This window comes from Acomys russatus, chromosome 7, assembly GCF_903995435.1.
Source record: "Acomys russatus chromosome 7, mAcoRus1.1, whole genome shotgun sequence".
Lineage (NCBI taxonomy): Eukaryota > Metazoa > Chordata > Mammalia > Rodentia > Muridae > Acomys > Acomys russatus.
In genome coordinates this window covers 20,541,837-20,563,661 of record NC_067143.1, presented here as the reverse complement: position 1 = coordinate 20,563,661, position 21,825 = coordinate 20,541,837, and the positions used below count along the sequence as shown (strand labels likewise).

General features: G+C 41.6%; 1 protein-coding gene across 6 annotated transcripts in view; it reads left to right on the top strand.

Moving 5' to 3' along the window:
- The window catches only part of Tjp1 (tight junction protein 1), a 233,071-nt gene extending 211,653 nt beyond the window's left edge, over positions 1 to 21,418 (top strand). For 2 of the 6 annotated variants that reach the window (XM_051148682.1, XM_051148681.1), the window contains exons 19-28: positions 2,418 to 2,768; positions 3,069 to 3,308; positions 4,002 to 4,874; positions 4,991 to 5,088; positions 6,216 to 6,443; positions 11,359 to 11,528; positions 14,157 to 14,628; positions 16,780 to 16,997; positions 18,306 to 18,449; positions 20,469 to 21,418. In XM_051148682.1, coding sequence (XP_051004639.1) covers positions 2,418 to 2,768; positions 3,069 to 3,308; positions 4,002 to 4,874; positions 4,991 to 5,088; positions 6,216 to 6,443; positions 11,359 to 11,528; positions 14,157 to 14,628; positions 16,780 to 16,997; positions 18,306 to 18,449; positions 20,469 to 20,563 — 2,889 coding nt within the window. In that variant the 3' untranslated portion in view covers positions 20,564 to 21,418. The remainder of the gene's footprint in view (positions 1 to 2,417; positions 2,769 to 3,068; positions 3,309 to 4,001; positions 4,875 to 4,990; positions 5,089 to 6,215; positions 6,444 to 11,358; positions 11,529 to 14,156; positions 14,629 to 16,779; positions 16,998 to 18,305; positions 18,450 to 20,468) is intronic. The other 4 variants (XM_051148684.1, XM_051148683.1, XM_051148686.1 and 1 more) reach the window with 4 other exon arrangements.
- The last annotated feature ends 407 nt before the right edge of the window (positions 21,419 to 21,825 follow it).

The window sequence follows — 21,825 nt, the reverse complement described above, 5'->3', positions numbered from 1 at the left end:
GCAGTCTTTGATGAAAAGATGTGTTGGAGAGGTAATTGTTTCCTCAAAGTGTACTATCTTTGTTTTTAATGTCTTCTACCTTCCTTAGATCCATGTGGTTGGAAGGGAATATTGAGAGCCCCTCTGGGTTTTTGGCTTGTTTTCAACTTTATGTTTTTATATTGCCTTGTTTGTTTGAGTTTTGTGTTTTGCGCCTGCATGGACCCTCCCGTCCTCTGCCTGGCTACTGTGCAGATGCTCTGGCAATGCATGCTTCATGCTTAGTGAGTCCCTACCCAGAAACATGTGACCTCTGCAAGAAGAATTGTTAACTGTTTACAGCTAGAGGTAGCATCACTGGTCTCAACTATACTAAAGCGTCAGAACCCTAGCTGTTCTCACTGTGTACCAGCTTGGGAGATGGACCGTGCAGATGAGATACTAGACCATGCCAAATAACTCACATGTCACCTTGGACACTGATAGGAAAATCGAGGTGCAGAAACCTCACTACATGAATTTACAGCAACACACCAAGGTTTACTGTCATGGCATTTGATAGGTGGATTGAGTCTTCTTTATGCTAATCGTTTGCAACTACACAATTCTCCTAGTTCCCTTTACCCAGTGGGAGTGTTGATGGCCTTGACCTTGAAATGAATTCGTAAAATTAGTCTAAATTTGTTCCCCAGAGTGCAACGTTATACATACCTGCCTGCAAGTTGTTTTTATCCACAAATCTTAATTTTCAATAAATTCTCTTCGTAATACTTTGTATACTTAACTTGATTTGGTTTTAAAACAAAGGATTAACACAACCTTTTATATAAGGAAAAATGGAATATTTAGTATTGCTTAGGTTGATGCATTTTTGTAAATCAGAAAGTTAATACAACATGAATCAGATTTGTTTTGTCTTGCTGCCCCTTTCCATCCAAATATGTTTTATCAGATTGGATAGGTTATTGGAGAAAAGAATTTTTTCATTATCTCCAACTGTTCTAAAGTAAGTATTTTGACTTAATTGCCACAGAGTTTTTTCAAGATTGATACACTCTTATTTTTCCTATGAAATCAAAAAATGTCATCCTGAGAGTTTCTTAACATTAAGACATAATATTTCCTACTTCAAAACAGCCCATGGTTCTTGCTCATTTCTGTATTTCAAGAGGCTAGATAGATTGCTGGATTCTGTGATTCTTCTGTAAGCTTTAACTCCTCCTTCCCAGCAAGTTAAAAGTTGCCCTAGATGGCAAGAAGACTTCTCTTCACCAGCAGCCATTATAGAAGTTAGAGACCAGTGGGAGAGATGCTCCTGTAACCAAGCACAACCCTGGACTTGTCTGCCCCTAGCCTGGTATAGCCTCCCCTTGTCCTACCAGAAAGACAGTGCTTGCGGTCAGCCTCCTGCTGAAGCAAGCGAGACTGTGAAAAGCGCTATTGAGGAGATCTGGCTCCCAAGACCATGCTCTTGGCCCAGGAGACTCAGAGCTGCACCACGCCTGCTACTTACTCCTAGCATACCTGTTCAGAGAGGGACGCTCAACATTCCTCGTGTAGTAGTCCACGCTGTAATGGAGGAAGTCCTTGTGATTTCAGGACTCTAGTTCCATCACTTCTCATGCAAAATCTTCAGAGACTGCGCTGTTTAACCCAAGTAGTAGTTCCAAATTGGTGTCCAGTGACAGTCTGTTGATCACAGCCCGGAGGGAGTTCTCTTTCCCTTGTGTACTTCTCACTTTCTTTCTGGTCTACTCTGAAGCTCATTGTCATGGACTGTTAGGAATTAACTCAAGGCTTAATTACTTGCAAGAGAAAAAACAGCAGCATTTTCCTTTTTCATCCATTGGCAACTATGTCCGTGAAAAATATGAAAGAACTCTTCTTAATTGAGATAGTCACCCTGCAGGTGATGGCTTCCCGTTATTTCATAAAAGCTTTAAGGGACAAATGCCAGTTTTTAAAAAGAATCTGTTTCCTAGCGATAAATACGGTATTTCTTATTCAGAATAGCTTAGTGTGGGCTTTATTTTCATAGTTGTTCTCACAAGTGCTGTTCTGTCAGTGTGCCCTTGTTTGTGTGAGCTTGCTTTAATAGCACTCTCTTCTTCGCCTTGCTTTTGGATGAAGGGCTAGTGACTAGGTATGTAGCTGTGTGTCACGCCAGAGTTCCTCCCTGTCCTCTGAGGCTGGGCCCTAGCTTCGCCCTGGCTAGTCAGTCACTGTTTGATTCATCCGAGCCTTTTGATCTCAGGGGTGCTTTGTGTATCTGCATGTGTGCTTGTACAAATCTTCTTGACCTTTCCTCATCAGAAATTTCAAGAAATAGATATGATTTCTCCAAAGAACAATATTCTTTTCAATCTCTCTTGTAAAATAAAGGCCATCTCTTAAAGAACTACTGAATAAAATTTTTAATTTACTTTTATTTGACCCAGGCGGATGGTGCTACAAGTGATGACCTTGATTTGCATGATGATCGTCTGTCCTACCTGTCAGCCCCAGGTAGTGAGTACTCAATGTATAGCACGGACAGTAGACACACTTCTGACTATGAAGACACAGATACAGAAGGCGGGGCCTACACTGATCAAGAACTAGATGAAACTCTTAATGATGAGGTGGGGACTCCACCGGAGTCTGCCATTACACGGTCCTCTGAGCCTGTAAGAGAGGACTCCTCTGGAATGCATCCTGAAAACCAGGCATACCCTCCTTACGCACCACAAGCGCAGCCACAAGCTATTCATAGAATAGACTCCCCTGGACTTAAGACAGCCTCTCAACAGGTAAGCAGCAAGCATTCGGTGCTTAGAGTTAGAGGTGATAAGTTAAAGACTATGTCTTTTCTTCCTCAGATTACAACTTAATCTTGAATTTCAGATTGAGAGGACCAAGGGCTTTATTCTGAATTTTTCTGCGTTCATCTTACACAGCATTATAATGAAATTTTCAACAAAAATGTAGCCCACGAGGTCATAGCTAACATTGTTAATCAGTACACTTAATGTCTACCAGTCACTATAAGTTGAGCATAAAGTTAGTAATAGACACAAACACTGTATTAAAATATTTTAAACACTTCACAGAAAGCAGAAGCCTCATCTCCAGTCCCTTACCTTTCGCCTGAAACAAACCCAGCATCATCAGCATCTACAGTTAATCATAATGTCAATTTAGCTAATGTCAGCCTGGAGGAGCCCACCCCGGCTCCTCCCTCCTCGCACGCATCACAAGCTGATTCTTTAGGAGCACCAAGTACTGAGGCAGCTCACATAATGCTCAGAGATCAAGGACCGTCATTGTCGCCGCATGTAGATCCAGCAAAGGTACCTGCGCTGCAGTGCTGCACTGATCGTTGCTCTCCATCAACCTGGCACATGACTATTACTGCTTTGCCCTTTAAGTTTTCCTTCTGCCTCTCTCTCTCTCTCTCTCTCTCTCTCTCTCTCTCTCTCTTTCTTTCTTTCTTTTTTTTTTTTTTTAAACTGGGCTTATACACTCTAGTGCTTTTCCAACAAGACAAATCATTTTAGTTTTGTAGTTTGCATGGCTTCCAATGGTATATTATTTGTGTGACCAAGCCTTTTAAAATTTGTGCTTCAGTGATTTTTATTGCTTTTAATTTTTATTTTACTATCTTCTAGACTCTTTAATATATAGTTCAGATTCATCATAACATTTTTATGTTTATATAAATTATAATCATAAACTTTGTGATTTTTATCTTCAGTGTCAAAATCAAATAGAATCCGTCATTCAGTGAATTAATTTTCTACTAAAGGAATAATTAGCTAACTTTTTGTTGGTATAAGCTAAAGCATAAATGTTCCTACCTGCACTGTAAATTGTGAGCTTTCCCTTGAACTAGCTCTTTCCACTAATCAGCCATGTCCCCATTCGAAATGGTAGAATATACCATTGTGCATTTTAAAATTATAACTTAATATTTATCATTGTGTAATAAAATACAGTTGAATTAAAAACAAGCCTTTGTTCTCATTTTTTTTTTTTAAATGCAGGTGTATAGGAAGGAGCCATATCCTGAAGAGATGATGAGACAAAACCATATTTTAAAACAACCAGCTCTTAGCCACCCAGGGCAGAGGCCAGATAAAGAGCCAAATCTAGCCTATGAACCCCAACTTCCATATGTAGAAAAACAAGCCAGCCGAGACCTTGAGCAGCCTGCATACAGGTATGACCCCTCAAGCTTCGCAGACCAGTTTTCTAGAAACTATGACCATCGCCTACGATATGAAGATCGAATCCCTACCTATGAAGACCAGTGGTCATTTTACGATGACAAACAGCCCTACCAGCCCCGGCCCTCTTTTGATAATCAGCATCCTCGAGACCTGGACTCCAGACAGCATCTTGAGGAGGCTGCGGAACGAGCCTATTTCCCACGTTTTGAAGAGCCAGCCTCTCTGTCATATGACAGTAGACCACGCTACGAACAGCTGCCTCGAACCTCCACTCTGCGACACGAAGAGCAGCCAATGCCTGGATATGAGGTGCACAACAGATACAGGCCGGAAGCACAGCCCTACTCTGCAGCCGGTCCTAAGTCATCTGAGCCCAAGCAGTACTTTGACCAGTACCCACGAAGTTATGAGCAGGTACCGCCACAGGGATTTACCTCCAAAACAGGCCATTACGAGCCTCTCCATGGTGCTGCAGTTGTTCCTCCTCTGATACCTTCCTCTCAGCATAAGCCAGAAGTTCTGCCCTCAGCTACCAAGCCACAGCCTCCACCCCCAACGCTAACTGAAGAGGAGGAGGATCCAGCAATGAAACCACAGTCTGTGCTCACCAGAGTCAAAATGTTTGAAAACAAAAGGTCTGCGTCTTTAGAGAACAAGAAAGATGTAAACGACACTGCCAGCTTTAAGGTAAAAAGGCTTTTCAGCCTGAGTCTAGAGACAGCAGTGAGTCCAGATGTTTCTCAGCCTCCCACTTCTTCCAGTGATACCTTCCTTGCTAACCATCTCTTTCTTGTTCTCTGCAGCCTCCGGAAGTAGCATCTAAACCTCCGAGTGTTTCCCTCGCTGGCCCTAAACCTGTTCTTCAGAGCCAGTTTAGCGAGCATGACAAAACGCTCTACAGGTAGGTATGAATCTGAGCAGGAAGTTTGCTTCTGGGGGAGAAACAGATCACTAGTTGGTGAAGGAGAAATGTGAGGAGGAAGAGAGGATCTTAGTTCCTAAGCTAAGCAGCCAGATTTGCTGATGAACCCTGACCACAGGGAGAGAACTTTCATGTGCTCCTGCGCCAAAGCTTTAGTAAACAAATCTTTGGAAAACTTGTTTTGTATTTAAAGCAAATGGTTGAAACCAGAATTCTAAAGTCATACTGTTTTCTCCATCTTAAGTACATTCAGAGTGTGAACTGTTAGTTTGTAGGAGTGAAAACAAATTCAAATTGATATGTCACTAAAATTATTCACTTAGGAAGCATGTATAAAGTTCTTGATATTGTGTTAGTCACAGCACAGGAGCCAGCAGTGCTGCTCTGTGTGTTACAGAGAGAGCTGCTGAGGCTGGGGCTCCAGGTTACCTAGCACACAGCGTGTTAGAGCAGGGAGAGAAACCTGGCCCTGCTCTTCGCCCTGGGCTCTCAGCCGCGCCCCAAAGGGACAGCCCAGGCCAGGAATTTGTTGCACTTACTGAATAGGAAGGAACTACTGTCTGACATAGTCACCTGTTCCATGACTTGTGGGTTTCCTTCTCTACCCTCCAGGATTTTGGACAGATTGGGCTATTTGTTTATAATGAGAATCATTTGTTGGTCCTATGTTAAAGTTGTTAAAAATCCTTTTTATCTTAGATTCTTAAGTCACTTTTGCTGACACTGATAGATAGATGCGGTTCTCCAGTGTCTTGATGACTTTCTTCATTAATTGTTTCTCACCTGCTATAAAACCTCTTAAACAACCATTGAGCTTCTAAGCTAGCTCCTGAAGCAAAAGGAGCCCACATTTGCATGTATGGCATGCATATATTATTTTAGAATATACATGCTGATTGTTTGACTATGCTATTAAAGCCCAAGTAGTCATAGCTGTCAATAAAAAGGTGAAAGCACAAAAACAAAGCAGGATAGGCCACTCCTGAAGAACAACACCGGAGGTTGCCTTGTGCTCCCAGACAAAAGAAAAAAATCAGGAGTTTTATGTTCCATTGTCTTTGTAAAATTAACATTAAAAATTTGTTTAATTTGTTACTCATTATTAGGCTCCCTGAGCCTCAGAAACCTCAAGTGAAGCCGCCTGAGGATATTGTTCGAGCAAACCATTACGACCCTGAAGAGGATGAAGAATATTACCGGAAACAGCTCTCTTACTTTGACCGAAGAAGTTTTGAGACCAAGCCTCCTGCACATACTCCTGCCAGCCACCACTCAGAGCCTGCCAAACCAGTCCATTCTCAGAGTCAGCCCAATTTTTCTAGTTATTCTTCAAAGTAAGTTGTTTCGCCACAGATTCACCTTTAAAGCTAAGGTGAAGCAAGCAGTTTCAGTTGCGTAATGTAGAGCTAACCAGATAGCGTTCATTTGTGCCAAGGAAGGGGGCACGGTATGTCACTCCACACGGTGCCACTTTCTAGAGGCTGTGGCATATGTGGTTCTAACTCTCAGCCCTAACATCAGGTACAGAGTTTTCATGCAAGGGAAGATGCTAAAAATCAAGTGTTTTGGTGAAAAGAAGGAACTGAAGGCCCCCAGTTAAGCTGAATCTTCAGTCTCTCCACATAGGAACACACATTTAATAATAATCCTCTCCTTATTTCTGTTTTTGTCTAAGACGGAAAAATAGGAGCCTGGTGTGGTGGCACACGCCTGTAACCCCAGCAGAGAGGCAGAGGCAGGTGGGTCTCTTGAGTTCGAGGCCAGCCTGGTCTACAAAGCGAGTCCAGGACAGCCAAGGCTATACAGAGAAACCCTGTCTTGAAAAAACAAACAAACAAAAAAGACATAAAAATAGGTATGTGAGGGAACTACAAAGAATATTTATTGCTTTGGGGGGGTTTTGTTTTGTTTTTACAAAGGTGAGAAGAGCTTGCCTTTTTCTTTATCTTTGAGCATGAGGTGTTTTTAGAGACTTGTAGTCCAGCTTTACAGATGATCAGGGACAGTGAAATAAAGTTTCTGTGTTCTCAGTGTTTTTCCTCTGCCTGTGTCTCCCTTCTTCTGTGACTTCTGTGTTGGGACATTTTGTTCTTTGTCCTGCTGTTACTGGTACGTGTCTTTTTGGACCCCAGCAGAGCTCTGTGCTAAGAGTTGGGTATGGTCCCACACTGGCACCAGGGGGCTCATACCCCACAAAATCTGTAGAGGTCCATAGGAACAGAGACACATGAGCTTTATCACAAGTGATTTGTTTATAAAATTATGGAGCTGCCTAAGCAATCCTAAGTTAAAAGGTAGATGGTCTGGAAGGCAGGGTGCAAAAGGTACTTGGGAGTCTTCAAACTCAGGGAAGGACTACATTCTTTATCCAATAAACTTCACCTCAGGAAGTGAGAGGCACTCCATTCTGGCTGAAAATCCATTCTAATGCACTGAGGGTCATCTTTTTTAAGTGAATGGAACTGTGGCTCAGACAAAAAGATGTGAGTTTCGTGCCCAAGATTACAGGCATGCACTTTTTTATTGAATTTAGGATTATCTGAAGTTGTTTTAGAATATATTTTGAAACCTGTACCATCAGAGACCCAATTTAGTTTCTTCTGCTTTCTGAGGCATTAGTAAAGATTTAGAACATCTCCATCTCCTTAGCTCTTTGTTTCTATCGAAGAATCCCACTGGGGAGAAACACAATGCATGCAGTGTACTGCAGTGGAGAGTTGTATTACAGACAACACATTTTCTAGCACAACACTAGACAGGTACACGGCAGTATCTAGATGGAGTAGCAAGTCAGTTAAGCTCAGTTTTGGGTAAGGCAAAGGTATGTAGTAGTCCTTTTATCTTTTAAAAAATGTGTATGAGTCTTTAGCACACATGTGCATGTATGTGCACTATACATGTGCATGTATGTGCCTGGTGCCTACAGAAACCAGAAGAGAGCATCAGGTACCTTGGAATTACAGTTATATTTGGTTATGAACCACTGTATGGCTGCTGGGAACTGAACCCAGTGTCTTCCACAAAGAGCAGCAAATACTTGCAGCTTCTGAGCCATTTCTTTAGCCTCCAGTAGTCATTTATTTTAAATATGTCTTTAAAGGAGAAAGCAAAATGCATTTTATTTCTTTGTTTGGGAAAGGGGGCTCATCACAGTGAACACGTGAAGCTCATAGAGCAACTTTTGGAAGTTGGTTCTTTTCTTCCATTGTGTAAGTCTAGGTAGAGGGAGGAGGGGAAGATTGACCTCAGGTTGTCAGCCTTCGGGGCTGAGCCGCCTTCTGGGCCCAGGAGTGACCATGTCTAAGTGTTCTGTTAACTCATTAATTCCTATTAGAGGAAGGCCAAGGGACTTAAAGAGATGCTTTATCCTTCTACTTCCCTGATAAATAGGAAATAGCCTTGAAAATTCATTTCTGTTGGGGCTGGAGAGATGGCTCAGTGGTTAAAAGCACTGGCTGCTGTTTCAGAGGATCCAGTTTCAATTCCCAGCAGCCACATGACAGCTCACAGCTGTCTGTAACTACAATTCTGGGCAATCCAACACCTTCACATGGACAAAACACATGAAATTTAAAAATACATTTATGTCTAAATTTGCTGATGAATCAAATGAGAAATTGTTGGGTTTTGGCTTTTTCTTCTTCTTGTTGTTGTTGCTTTGTTTTTTTATTTTTTTGTTTTGTTTTTGTTTGTTTTTGGTTTTTTGGGTTTTGTTTTGTTTTGTTTTTTGAGACAGGGTTTCACTGTGTATCTCTGGCGTCCTAGGACTATCTTCAAAGTCACAGAGATCCGCCTGCCTCTGCCTCTGCCTCTGAAGTGCTGCGATTGAAAGTGCGCGCCAGGCCTGGCTTGGAAAGTATTTTTGATTTTATGTTAATTTTTTTTTTTTTAGAGTGAAACATGGGTATTTGTGTTATATAACCTTCAAATAGGATCTAGAACCCTGCCTAGAGTCCAATGTCTGTTGAGTTAATGACACTCAGTAAAAGGTAGAGTGTGCTAGTTGCATCATTCATCCACCCCACTGCCTGTCAACTCAGACCTGGGAGGAACTGTGTTCTAATAGTTGGTACAGGTAAACTTTGCCATTGAATGAAACAGTGTCTACTTTGCCATTTTGCTTTTTGAGAACTAAATGTGGGAGCTAAATTGATGGAGATAGTGCTTTGTTGTTGTTGATGTGACATTATTTGAGGAGAGGACTTACGAGCGTCGTGTGTGGCAGCTTTACAAATAAGCATCTACCTACCACAAGATTCAGCTTACTGCTGGAGATGGATGAGGACCTGCTAGAAAGAAAAAGAACATAGTTGATTGTAGCTATGTTTGAAAAGTCTGTGTGTTTCCATGTGCCGTCCATCTTTATTAAGGGATCGGGATACCTGTCATATCAAAAGACACGTGTCTCTTCTCCTGTCCCCACTTACATCGTTTCTTTTGTTCAGCCTTTCTTTTAGTTGGAATTAGTTTATTCAGAATCTGTTGATTATTAACTTTTGGCGCTCTCGCGCACTCTCTCTCTCTCTCTCTCTCACTCTCACTCTCACTCTCACTCTCTCTTGCTCTTCTCGCTCTCGCTCTCTTGCTCTCTTTCATTCTCTCTCCCCTCCGCCGCCTCCTCCTCCCTCTCCCTCCCTCCCTTTTCCTGAGACAGTTTGTTTGTATAGATCAGGCTAGCATCAAACTCAAGCAATCCGCCTCTGCTAGGATTAAAGGCATGCACCCTCACTACCCAGAAACTTTGTCTTCTTAGGTTTGAGTGGTGCTGGGTGTTGAGCCAGGACCTGAGGTGTGATAGGCAGGTGCCCTAGCCCTGAGTCGCACCTTATCCTGCCTCATTTCTCTGCTCACCATTAGCTGCTGCGGCATAGGTGAGCAGAAGCCAAGGAGGAGAACTGATGCATTATTTTCTCTGGCCTTGGCAGCTAGAGTATGGGGGGTGGGGGGGACAGGGGCTAAGTTAAAACTGTGTGTTAATGTACTGCTCTTCTTCTATGAAGCAAACTGTGTTAAGATTGTGGATGTTGGTTAATATGTTTAAATGACATTTGAGTTCTATTTGCTGTAAATCTTCTTAGTTAGATTGACCGTTTTCTTTCATTTTTCTATTGCGCTTGCTTTGCCATCACCTAGATTTCTTGGCTCTTACACTAGCTATGACTACTTGAAAAGGAACATCAAGTGGTAAGACTGGCATTGATGTGAGGCTGTTCCATGAGATGTCCCTCACTGTGTCATTGGCATTATGTGCACTTTCAGATCTTAATGTTTTCTTCTAACATTTAAGTCTAAATATGTGTAAGCAAAGTACTAGCTAATTTTGAAGCTAATCATAAAACTAGATTTCTTCAACAAAAATATTGTATGAAAACAAATACACATTTCAGATACATGCTATTGTCTGTGCACATAACGCCAGTGCAGCTTGGCACTCTGCAGTAAGGCTCAGATGGCAGTGTTGCAATTATGGGTCTATTTAGATTCCTCCTGTTAAATTTTATGTGGTACTTGTTAACAATTGGCAATTTGAAAAATAAGGATACATGGCACAATTTTTTACTAGATAAGCCTCATGAAATAAAGTAGTATCTGCTACTCTAGCGATCATGAAACACAGCAAAAGTGCAGGCAAGTGGGGCAGGTTTTAAAGATGGCCTGCTTTCCAGTGTTACTGGAGCACACCCCTGCTCAGCCACTGCCTGATAGCAGCTCAGCTGACTGCTGTGTCAGAGGCCCGATGGCTCAGAAGGGCAAGCCCTTGTTGTCTGGCTCGTCCCTGGAGAAGCCTGTCAACCTGGGTCAGTGACATCGTGTTTAATGGTGCTTTGAATATGCTTGACACCAAAACTTTGTGCCTGAGATTAAAAATATGAAGTGAGTTTAAAGGAAGGTTTGTGCTAAAATAACACCCAATATATTTACAAAACTTCCTTAAATCTACTGCTTTTATAACTATCACAAATATTAAGACGTATACCCAAAATTTCATCCGCCTTTTAATTGATATCTTCTGGATTGTTTTACTAATATTCTTCAAGTATCTGTGCTGTCTTGACATTTCTTGTGCTGATGAATTTGTTTGTACATTTTGGTAGAATAGCTACCTATACTCATGAGAACAAATGGTGACATTTCTAGATACTTTTAAAAATTTTTTTAGATTTAAGGATATTTTAGAAACAACAGCCTGCTTTGTGATTGAGCTCATTTTCCAGTATTGGAATGTCTTCTTTTTTCTCTTTTAAATAGGGGAAAACCTGAAACTGATGCTGTGGATAGATCATTCAGTGAGAAACGTTATGATCCGGTCCAGGCCACGCCTCCTCCTCCTCCATTGCCCTCCCAGTACACCCAGCCAGCTCCTCCGCCTCTGCCCAGCTCTTCTCTCCACATGCATTCCAAGAGCGCCCAGGGTGAAGGTAGGAAGTGAAGCAGTTGACATGTTTAGTGTTGATGAAGTTAATTTGTACAGTTTCAAAGCTTGGCTTTAACATTTTTTTTTTTCTAAGTCCAAAGAATGGGCCGGTAACAGTGAAAATAAAAGTAAGGATTTTGTCGAAAAGTATCTCATCTGGGCATAGTAGTTCATGTCTTTAATCCTAGTGCTCTGAAGGCAGAGGCAGATAAGTTTGAGGCCAACCTGGCCCACATAGTAAGTTCCAAGCCAGCCAGGACTACATAATGAATTTCATAGAAAAGAAAATGTATTTTGTGTTGTTACCTTTTTATATTAATGATCATTACATTGGTTGAGCCTTGTACCTAAATGGATTTTTGCCTATTTTTTTTTTTTAACATAGCTTAATTTTATGCCCATCTTCAAATATTGTAAGTACTAGTAGTACCTAGTAACTGCTGTGTCTCAGTTTGAGTATTTGAGGGCCATGGAGGTGGCTCAGCAGGTAATTTTGCTTCACATGGCCTGATGTGAAGTCCAACCCTGGAGCCCACACAGTAAAAGAAAACAACTGAATCCAGCCAGTTCTCTGCTGACACCATATACTCATAGGGGCACACGCACACAAACACACACACACACACACACACACACACACACACACACACACTAAGTAAGATGTAATTTTAGATATTTGAGTAGTGCTTTCTAAGATTTGCTGTGCTCCATCTTAAAATATGAACATAAGAAACATAGTTTTACACAGAAAGTAATTTTATATTTTCATCCTTCAATAAGATCTCAATGAATGTAGTTTACTCATTTGAATAGCTAGATAATAGTCTACCCTAGTATAATGTAATTTATCTCTTCTTGACATTTGTTAGTACCTCTCTGTTGCATGGAAGTCAAGCTAGAGGGTGGCAGTCTTGAAGCAGACCAGTTATCATACATGTAGGTCATACCTGGAGGCTTTCAGATGCGTGTGGTGGTACATACCTTTAGCTCCAGCACTTTGGAAGCAAAGGCCAGCCTGGGCTACACAACAAATTCTTTGGGTTTTGGTTTTTTGAGACAGGGTTTCTCTCTGTAACCTTGGCTGTCCTGGGATTCACTCTGTAGACTAGGCTTTCCTGGAATTCAAAGATCTGCTGCCTTCTGCATATGCCACCACCGCCAGGCTATACAGCAAATTCAATGCACAATTAAGAGACCTAGCCAAGGAAAAAGAAACAGATGGTGAGAACAGATTTTTTTTTCTGGTTTCCCTTCTTAAAGAAGAAAGTTTTTTCCCCATAAGTGATACTAGCTGTAGGGGTTTGTATTGATTTGTTTTAATAGGTGCTGTTTATCACAGTTACAAAGTTGTCTCTGAGTTTATTGAAAGAGTTTTTAAAAAAAGAAAAAGAAAGAGTTTTGTGGAATGTTTTTCTTTTGCGAGCTGGAGAGATGGCCCAGTGTTTAGTAGCACTTGCTGCTCTTACAGCAGGCTTGGGTTTGGCTCCCAGTGCCACACCAAGCAACCTTGACTGCCTGTTCCAGAGACTCCAGCATCAAATTCTAGCCTCCACAAGCACCAGGCACATATGTGGTGAAGATATAATATGTGGTCACACTCACACATACGTAAAATAAGAATCCAGCACTCGTGAGGCAGAGGCAGGTGATCTCTGTGAGTCTGAGACCTGTCTGATCTATAGAACAAGTTCCAGGACAGCCAGAGCCCCCTGTCTTGCGAGTGGGAGGGGGTTTTTAAAATTAAATATTTTTTCTTAACAAGATCATCTGATTTTTCTACTTTATTGTCTTACTGTGGTTACATTACTATGTTCGTGAAGAATTTGGATTAATAGTTTCCCTGAATGGCTTTGTCTGATTGTGTTGTCAGGGTTGTACTAGTTTCATAAAAGAGAGCACAGGACGCATTCCCAGCTTTTCTGTTTTCTTTATCTTTTCTTTGAAACAAAACAAAAACCCTGACATTTTCCCACCAGTATCCCTTTTTCTATGGTTTCATAGAGCCCGGGTGGTTCTGTCCCATGTTGCTCCAGCAGATGTAGCTCTGCCTGCTGTTTCCACATCGGCATGAACACTTGCAGTTGGCTGACTTCTCAGCCTTGCTGTTTGCCCAGCTGTGATGTGGTCTTTAGTGGTTAGTTTATTTTTATTTCATGGTTCCCTGATGGGTAGGTTGGTGTCTACTATACACTGCTTTGAGTTTTAGTTTAATTTATACAGAGAGACAGGTGTACTCACTTCTGTGCAAAATATTAATACTGACCATTTATACATTTTTTTTTTTTAAGTATCTTCTCCCAGTGTGTGGCTGCTGCACCTTTTTTTTTTTTTTTTTTAACACTTTGGTTAAAGATGACTTTTCAGTACTGATAGGTTCATATAATCACATTGTCATTCTGGTTTTAATTTATGATAGTGGAACAAAGTTACTCAAGACATCTGTCGTAGGAGGCCAGTGCTTTCCTCGCTTCATGCTGAATCTGAGGGGCACTACAACTTGTGTGCCTTATCATTACACAGGACCCAGGACTTCACTTGAGTACCAGTACATGTTATACCAGTAAAGAATCCAGAAGGTTGATAAAATGGCTTTCAGGAACTTTTTAAAAATGTGTGTATGTTTGTTTTTCAGGCAATTCAGTATCGTTGGATTTTCAAAACTCATATATGTCCAAACCAGACCCACCCCCACCTCAGAGTAAGCCAATGACTTTCAGACCAACCCGCGAAGATCCTACTCAGACTTTCTATCCCCAGAAAAGTTTCCCAGACAAAGCTCCAGTCAATGGAGCTGAGCAGACTCAGAAAACCGTCACTCCAGTGTACAATCGGTTCACACCAAAGCCATACACAAGCTCTGCCCGGCCATTTGAACGCAAATTTGAAAGTCCAAAGTTCAACCATAATCTCCTGCCAAGTGAAACTGTACACAAGCCTGAATTGCCGTCCAAAACTCCCACATCTCCAAAAACTCTTATGAAAGCTCATAGTTCAGCACAGCCTCCTGAGTTTGACAGTGGAGTTGAAACTTTCTCTATCCATGCAGATAAGCCTAAATATCAAATAAATAATGTCAGCACCATGCCTAAAGCTGTTCCCGTGAGGTAAGACATTTATTTGCCTTTGTTTAAACTGTTGCATGATAAGATTTTTTGGGAAGGCTAAGAGCCATAGCCAGGACAGCCTTGAACTCCTTATACCCTAAAGCTAGCCTTGAGCTCACACTGTTTCTCCTGTCTCCCAAGCACTGGGACTCTAGCTGTGTCTCTATGGTTGGAGGTAGTTTATATAATGAAACATGAAATGACAGTTTGGATTTTGCCTGGAAACTAAACTGTTACTGCAGTAAATACCATTTTGTGGAAGGTCCCAGGAGGTGTAAAATGTTAGATTATAAAGCCCGTGAGCACAGAGCATCCTGAGATACTATCATCCCTGTTATCACCATTAGCTCAAATGGAGAGACAGATGGCAGTTTGCCCAACCAGCGTCACATGGCTGGGGGGTGGTCGGCTACTTAGCCTGTGCTTATCTAATCTCAGAGCCTATATCTTCAGCTAACTATGACTTCCTATAGCCACCTAACTTAGCTTCCACCAGCAGGGAGTGCATTGAAGAAGGAGCAAACATATCTATTCCTCATTTGCTGTTTATTCAGCACGGGTGCAGGAAAGAGTAGAAATGTAGTAACCTCAAAACAGTAGTCACCCACAAAAGAGAAGCACACACAGGTAGAACCAAGGACCAGGAAAGCCACCCGAAGCCTGCTTCTCAAGGAGGTTATGTCAGTCTTGCTTCCTGTACAGACGCAGAAGTACTCTTGCAAGGCCAGGCCTGCACCTCAGGCAGTGGGCTCTGTTCCCTGTCCATTTGCTTTAGGAGTTTACCCCTGGCCCTCCAGTCCTGCTGCAGAGCAACTGTAGCTTCCCTGCATACACTCCATGTTGTTAGTCTGTCTCCTTTTGCCACGTTAAGATTTTTGCTTAAGACTACTTCTTGGGGGCTGGAGAGATGGCTCAGAGGTTAAAAGCACTGGCTACTCCAAAGGTCCTGAGTTAAATTCCCAGCAGCCACATGGTGGCTCACAACCACCTATAGTGAGATCTAGTGCCCTCTTCTGGTGTGAAGGCATGCATTCAGGCAGAACACTGTATAAATAATAAATAAATCTTTAAAAAACAAAACAAGACAACAACAAAATGCGCCGGCCTGCGCAGTTCGACTAAAACTCGGGAGAAAGTTGACCTCTTGAAATGAAAGACACAAAGGAGGAGAGCAAGTCTGATTGATCAAGCTCTCAAACTTTATTAGTCAGGCAATAGTATTTATAAGTCAGAAGGCAGGGACGCATATTGCTATAGAACCCAGCTGCAGGCTTTTCTCAAAACACAGGGAATTCCAGACAGGGTCATAATGTCTTGCCACACAGGGTATCTGGCTCCATCTCTGTCTAGTCTAACTGCTAAACCATAGCAGGGTTGCTCCATCTCTATCTATCTTTAGTCTAACTGCCGACCCACAACAGGGTCAGCTAGTTTCTAGTGAAAGGCAAGCTCTGGGAAAAAACAGAGACTTAAAGGTGCAGACTCTGACAAAATGGCTGAACATTGGCCATATGGCCTATTGTCCCCAACATTTAAAAAAAAAAAAAAATCCACAAAGTCTTGATAGCCTAGCTTCCAATTTTGAAACATTTCATCAATACTACATCCTCTGCCTTTGCCAGTATTTTGAAACAAGTCATCCTGCTTTGTCTTCCTTGGGTTTTTGAGGTATACTATACCTTTGGAACCTTGGAGGCATCAGGATTCTGAGTGCACTGAGGAAGGGCACACTGAATTCTCACGTCTACCACAGTCTCCATTACAAGCTCTTTTCTCTTTGGACAGTGCTAGGCAAGTGATGTGCTACACTGTTGTCTGTGTCACCGCCTGAGCTGTGACTCGGCATGCTGCAGGGCACCCGTCTCGTGCTTGTTCACCATTGCCTAAGACTCGTGGTGCCTTACAAGAGCAATGCAGTTATAGTCATTTGACTCCTTATCTTCAAAAGGGCAGTTTTGATTTTTCTAGGAAGGGAGTGCTCTTAGCCATCCCTCTGAGTAATACCGTTCACTAAAACCTTGCCTTGTTTAAGTAAAGAATTTCTAGATTGCTAGGAGAAATACGGCTAAACACTTACTATAACAGTAATAAAAAGGAAAGAAAGCCTGTGTATGTTACTGGGATTTTCAGTTGCCATTTCTGACCCCGCAGTCCTTCGGCTGTGGAAGAAGATGAAGATGAGGATGGTCATACTGTGGTGGCTACAGCTCGTGGCATATTTAACAGCAATGGTGGTGTGTTGAGTTCCATAGAAACTGGTGTTAGTATAATTATCCCACAAGGAGCCATTCCTGAAGGAATCGAGCAAGAAATCTATTTCAAAGTCTGCAGAGACAATAGCATCCTGCCACCTTTAGATAAAGAGAAAGGTAAGTGTGCTTCTCATTTGCTTCATTGAAGTACCCCTGCGTGGTCTTGAGTGGACCTCACTGTTGAGAGCAGCCAGCCACAGGGATAAGCAGGAAGCCACTATGAATGTTTTAGGCAAAGCACAGTGTTTTCTTCGTGTAACAGAGGGCCTCTCAAGTGAGCTTTCTGCAGAGAAGTGGAGTCCCTGGCATCTGGTGGGTGGTGCACAGTGGAGGCAAGATGGCCTTGTGTGCAGATTCTTTACTTTCAGTGTGAAATAGAAAATGATGTTGGATGGCAGGCCATTAGGCAGTCCTCGAGGACACATGACTGCCAGGCTGTTTTGCCCGACCTAATCAAATTTGTCAGCCCTTCTATTTCAAGAAGATAGGTATCATCCACTCATGAAAGCTTTGCCCTACCTGTCAACTATTACCTCAGGAGCCAACACTACCTAACACTCAGTACCGTGAATGACATGTCCTTAGAAGATGGTGTAGCATATTTTGAACAGTCTAAGGGAACCAAGAATGTCCTTATTCTTACAACCTTTCTAGATCCACCAGTATACTATACTGATAAACTATGGTGTGATTTCTTTTAGCAGCTTTTTTATTTCACTAAATATGATATTGTAAGCCACTTTCTTGGGATACTCTGCCTTAAAAACAATAGAACTAATACTGTTGGTCCAGCTTGAATGCCTGAATGCAAGTGTAGCAAATACTTAAAAATAAAAGGCAAGGGCTAGCAAGATGGCTCAGTGGGCAGAGGTGAATGCCATCAGGCCTGGAAACCTGAGTTTGAGCCCTGGAGCTCATATAACCAAAGGAGAGAACTGATTCCTGCAGGTTGCATTCTGACCTCCACCAGCACAGTATGTCATATGCGTGTACATGTACACACACGCGCGTGTGCCCACATTAGATTTTTGCCCCCACCCCCACCCCCGAAAATATCTAACGTTTGCAAAAAGTACATTTCAATGTTTTATGCTATAGACTTAGCTAAAGTGCAGTAGCCACTGGTTCTGTGGGGTTATATAGTACTAGAAATGTAAAACGAAGACCCGAGAAACTGAGTATATTGTTATGTGTTGGAATATTGTTTTAGCCACATTACATTAGATAAAATATTAAGTGCCATTTCTTTTTACTCTAATATGTCTATTACAATCTTACAATTGTAGCTTGCATTATATCCTTCTTAGCACTGCTATGGAAAACAACTGCCCTCTGGCTTTAGCAAGCGTGTACTGGGAGGGAATGTGAGGTTGTATCTAGTGGAAAAATTTCATCTCTCTTGCCTTTCTCCCTCCTTGACTCCAGGTGAAACTCTGCTGAGCCCGCTAGTGATGTGTGGGCCCCATGGCCTCAAGTTCCTGAAGCCTGTGGAGCTGCGCTTGCCTCACTGTGCGTCCATGACTCCTGACGGTTGGTCTTTTGCTCTAAAATCATCCGACTCCTCGTCGGGTATGCTGTCTTCACTCTGTCCTCTGGGGCTCTGGGTACTGTCATTGATTAATGCCTGACTTCTTGGTGCTCCCCATGCTGTGTGTGAGCAGATCTTCACTCTGTCCCTGTGGCCTTGTAAGCATCACTAGTATTTTACATTTATTTGTGGTGCATATGCTATAAATGCATATGGAACTATGGAGACTCTTTGATTGGTCATTCGGATAAAGATTGGTTGTTCTTGGGGTTCAAAAAATTTATGATCTATCAGATTTTTCAAGGTGCAAAATATTTATACTAGCATTAGAGAAAGTTTCCACAGTGATGGTGCCTGGCCAAGGGTTTGAGCCTTTCCCAGGGTGAACCTCTACATAGCTCCTATCACACACTATTTTAAGTGACGTTTGCTCCTTGGCTTGTGATTTCAGAGCTTCCATTGCATTTTCATATTTCTCACTTGAATAACTTAAAAGTCAGTCTTTATTACCAACATTGCTCACCCCAACAGGATCCATTAAAAAACAAGCAAAAATTTAAAGTTTTGCCCCCTAAATTTGTATAAATCAGTGAGCATTAAGTTTCAGTTTGGTCCAATATAAATTAAAGGTTATGATACAAAGTTTTCAATAGGGTCATATTTAAATGGGGGAAAGCCTCATAGACTAGCTTGAAGTAGTGAAGGAAAGATTAAGCAGGAAGGAAATGACATGCAAAGGCAGGGAGAGTTGCGGTTGGAGGTCAGCTTAGTCTAAACCACCTGCTGCAGGTACTTGTGCTGCACGGGACCTTAGTGAAGTATCAGTGATTCACACGCACATCACAGTGTTAGTGTGGTGCTGCGTGGCTGAACTGTGGCCACACACTTTGCTGTCAACTTTAGAATTTCTTCACTCAGAAAATAAATACATCTTTGTGTAACCCAGTGCAGCAGTAAGACTGCATTGCTACTGCTAGCCTGTTCATAGGTGGAGAGTTGTAAGTACCGACTTAATTGCAGCAAAGATGAGTACATTGAAAAGAAACTTAAAATCTAATAGTGAGGATGCTTTTTATTTCTCACTGAGTGAATAGTCTGTCCTCTGTAGTGATACATAAGTCCATCTGTATCTGAAATTTAGTGACTCCTTAATTAAACCATCCGATCGATGATTGAATGTGATGTGTATCTTACTGTGCACAGGTATACAAGTGTTTTAATTGATAGTCAACCATTTGTTATAGGGCCTGCCTGGTGTATTAAAAGACGGCCAGTGGGTTCTCTGGCCTCAGTTCTGTGGGTGCCGTTTGTGACAGAAGCATCTCCACACACCGTCCCACAGGCGTAGAAGCACTTCTGGCCCAGGACTATTATAAGGGGAGGAAAAGTTAGTTACTTTGGTTCTCAACTCCCTTGGCTACCACAGAGACAGTTTCCCCGTCATTCACAGTTGATACCCACTGCCAGGTCTTTGTGCAGGTTGTAAATCCAAAAACACCAAGAACTTCAAAACTCAAACACCCAAGACCTACCTCAGACCCACAAATGCCCAGCTGGAAGTGCTGGAAGCTCTGGTGCAGGTTTGCTGGTTTGGCTTGGTAAGGAGGAAGAGTCTTCAGAAATTAGGTTCTGCAGAATAACTAGGCGGAGTAGCCTTTTGTGCAGTAACTGAGTGTGAGTGGTGTTTGCTCACATGGCTCAAGTGGGTTACTGTACAGTGCTATCCAAAAGGAAGGTGCTGTTAATGGTTGTGGATCCTGAATAGCAGGGCCAGTGGTCTGAGCCATGTGATTGGCTGAGGCTTTATGACTTTTATTCCTGTATTTAAAGGGCCACTAAATTGGATAACGTAAGAGACATCTAAAACAGCTTTCAAATGCTTGCATCTAGCAAGCCTATTTAAAATAAAGCACCAAGTTTTAGATATAGGTATAATATTTGAAGAAATAGAAGAAAACTATTATCTACTATGTGTGTTTATATTTATTCCATAATAGTAAAGCATTGTGGGTAACGGGTCAAACAACCTTAAATGACATCAAAATCCTTTTCTCTCATAGGTGACCCTAAAACCTGGCAAAACAAGTGTCTTCCTGGAGATCCAAATTACCTTGTTGGAGCCAACTGTGTTTCTGTCCTGATCGACCACTTTTAACTCTTAGCATATAAGAACTGGACTAAGCAATGTGAACATGCATTGAACTTACTAAATCTAAATGGAACCACTCTATTGAGTATTATATTTTCTTAGAATTTATACTGCAATTAGTTGTATTAAGCATATGTTGGGACTGATGAAGATTAGTGAGCATGCCCCTGAACCACGGTCAGAAAACATGCTACAAGCTATGTGTGATTGAGTGAAGAGCTGTCCAGCATTGGCTAGAGGTTCAAAGATATTTTGCTTTGTAATGATTTTTGTACTTTTTTATGGTCACTGCTTAACTTCACATACTGATTTCCGTTAAAAATACCAGCCAGTAAATGGGGGTGCATTTGCGTTCTGTTCTTTCCAAAGTACACTCAAACTTTATTACAGCCTTGGCCTAGCATACACATTTTATTTTATTATGCATGAGGTAATGTGCACAGGTTTTTTACAGATGCACCTGGAATATATAACCAGTGTAGTGGGTTTAACAGAAATGTACAGCAGGGGGATTTATAACTTGGGGAGGGGGGTCAAATGAAGACAATTACTTATTGTGTATGAACACACATTTCTCTTAGGGAAGGACACCAAAGCATGTGAGCCTGGTTCCATGGCCTCAGAATCTATAAATTAACATATCACCACAGACATCTAACCAGCAGGAATGCCTTACCCTCATGCTTTTAATTCTTAGATCATTTCGCTGTGTATTACTAAGTTTTTATGAGTTTTGTGCATATCTAGATACTGTATCATGAAAAAGATTAAGTAAATTGTGGACTTGATGGTTTCAGAAATGTGTAAATCACCTGGGAGAAAATAATGGTGTGACTTTAAAAAAAAATTTTTTTTTTTTTTTTTTTTTTTTTTTTTTTTTTTTTGACCAGGGGGAATGGTGGTCTTGTGTTCTTTGGGCTATACATCTGAAATGTGTGATGTTTTCAGGACGCATGTACATAGTGCGTGCATACCACTTTTGTTCTTGGTTTGTAAATTAACTTTTATAAACTTTACCTTTTTATACATAAACAGAACCAAGTTTCTAAGGCTACCTTTGTATTCTCTCCTGTACCTCTTGAGCCTTGAACTTTGACCTCTGCAGCAATAAAGCAGCATTTCTACACATACAAGGTCATTTTTTTAAAGAAAAAGAATGCACAGAGTTGTTACATTTTTAAGTGCTGCATTTAAAAGATACAGTTACTCTAGTTTGATTAAATTCTTGCAAAGTATCCCTTCTGTAAAATTTGTGATACAATGCTGTG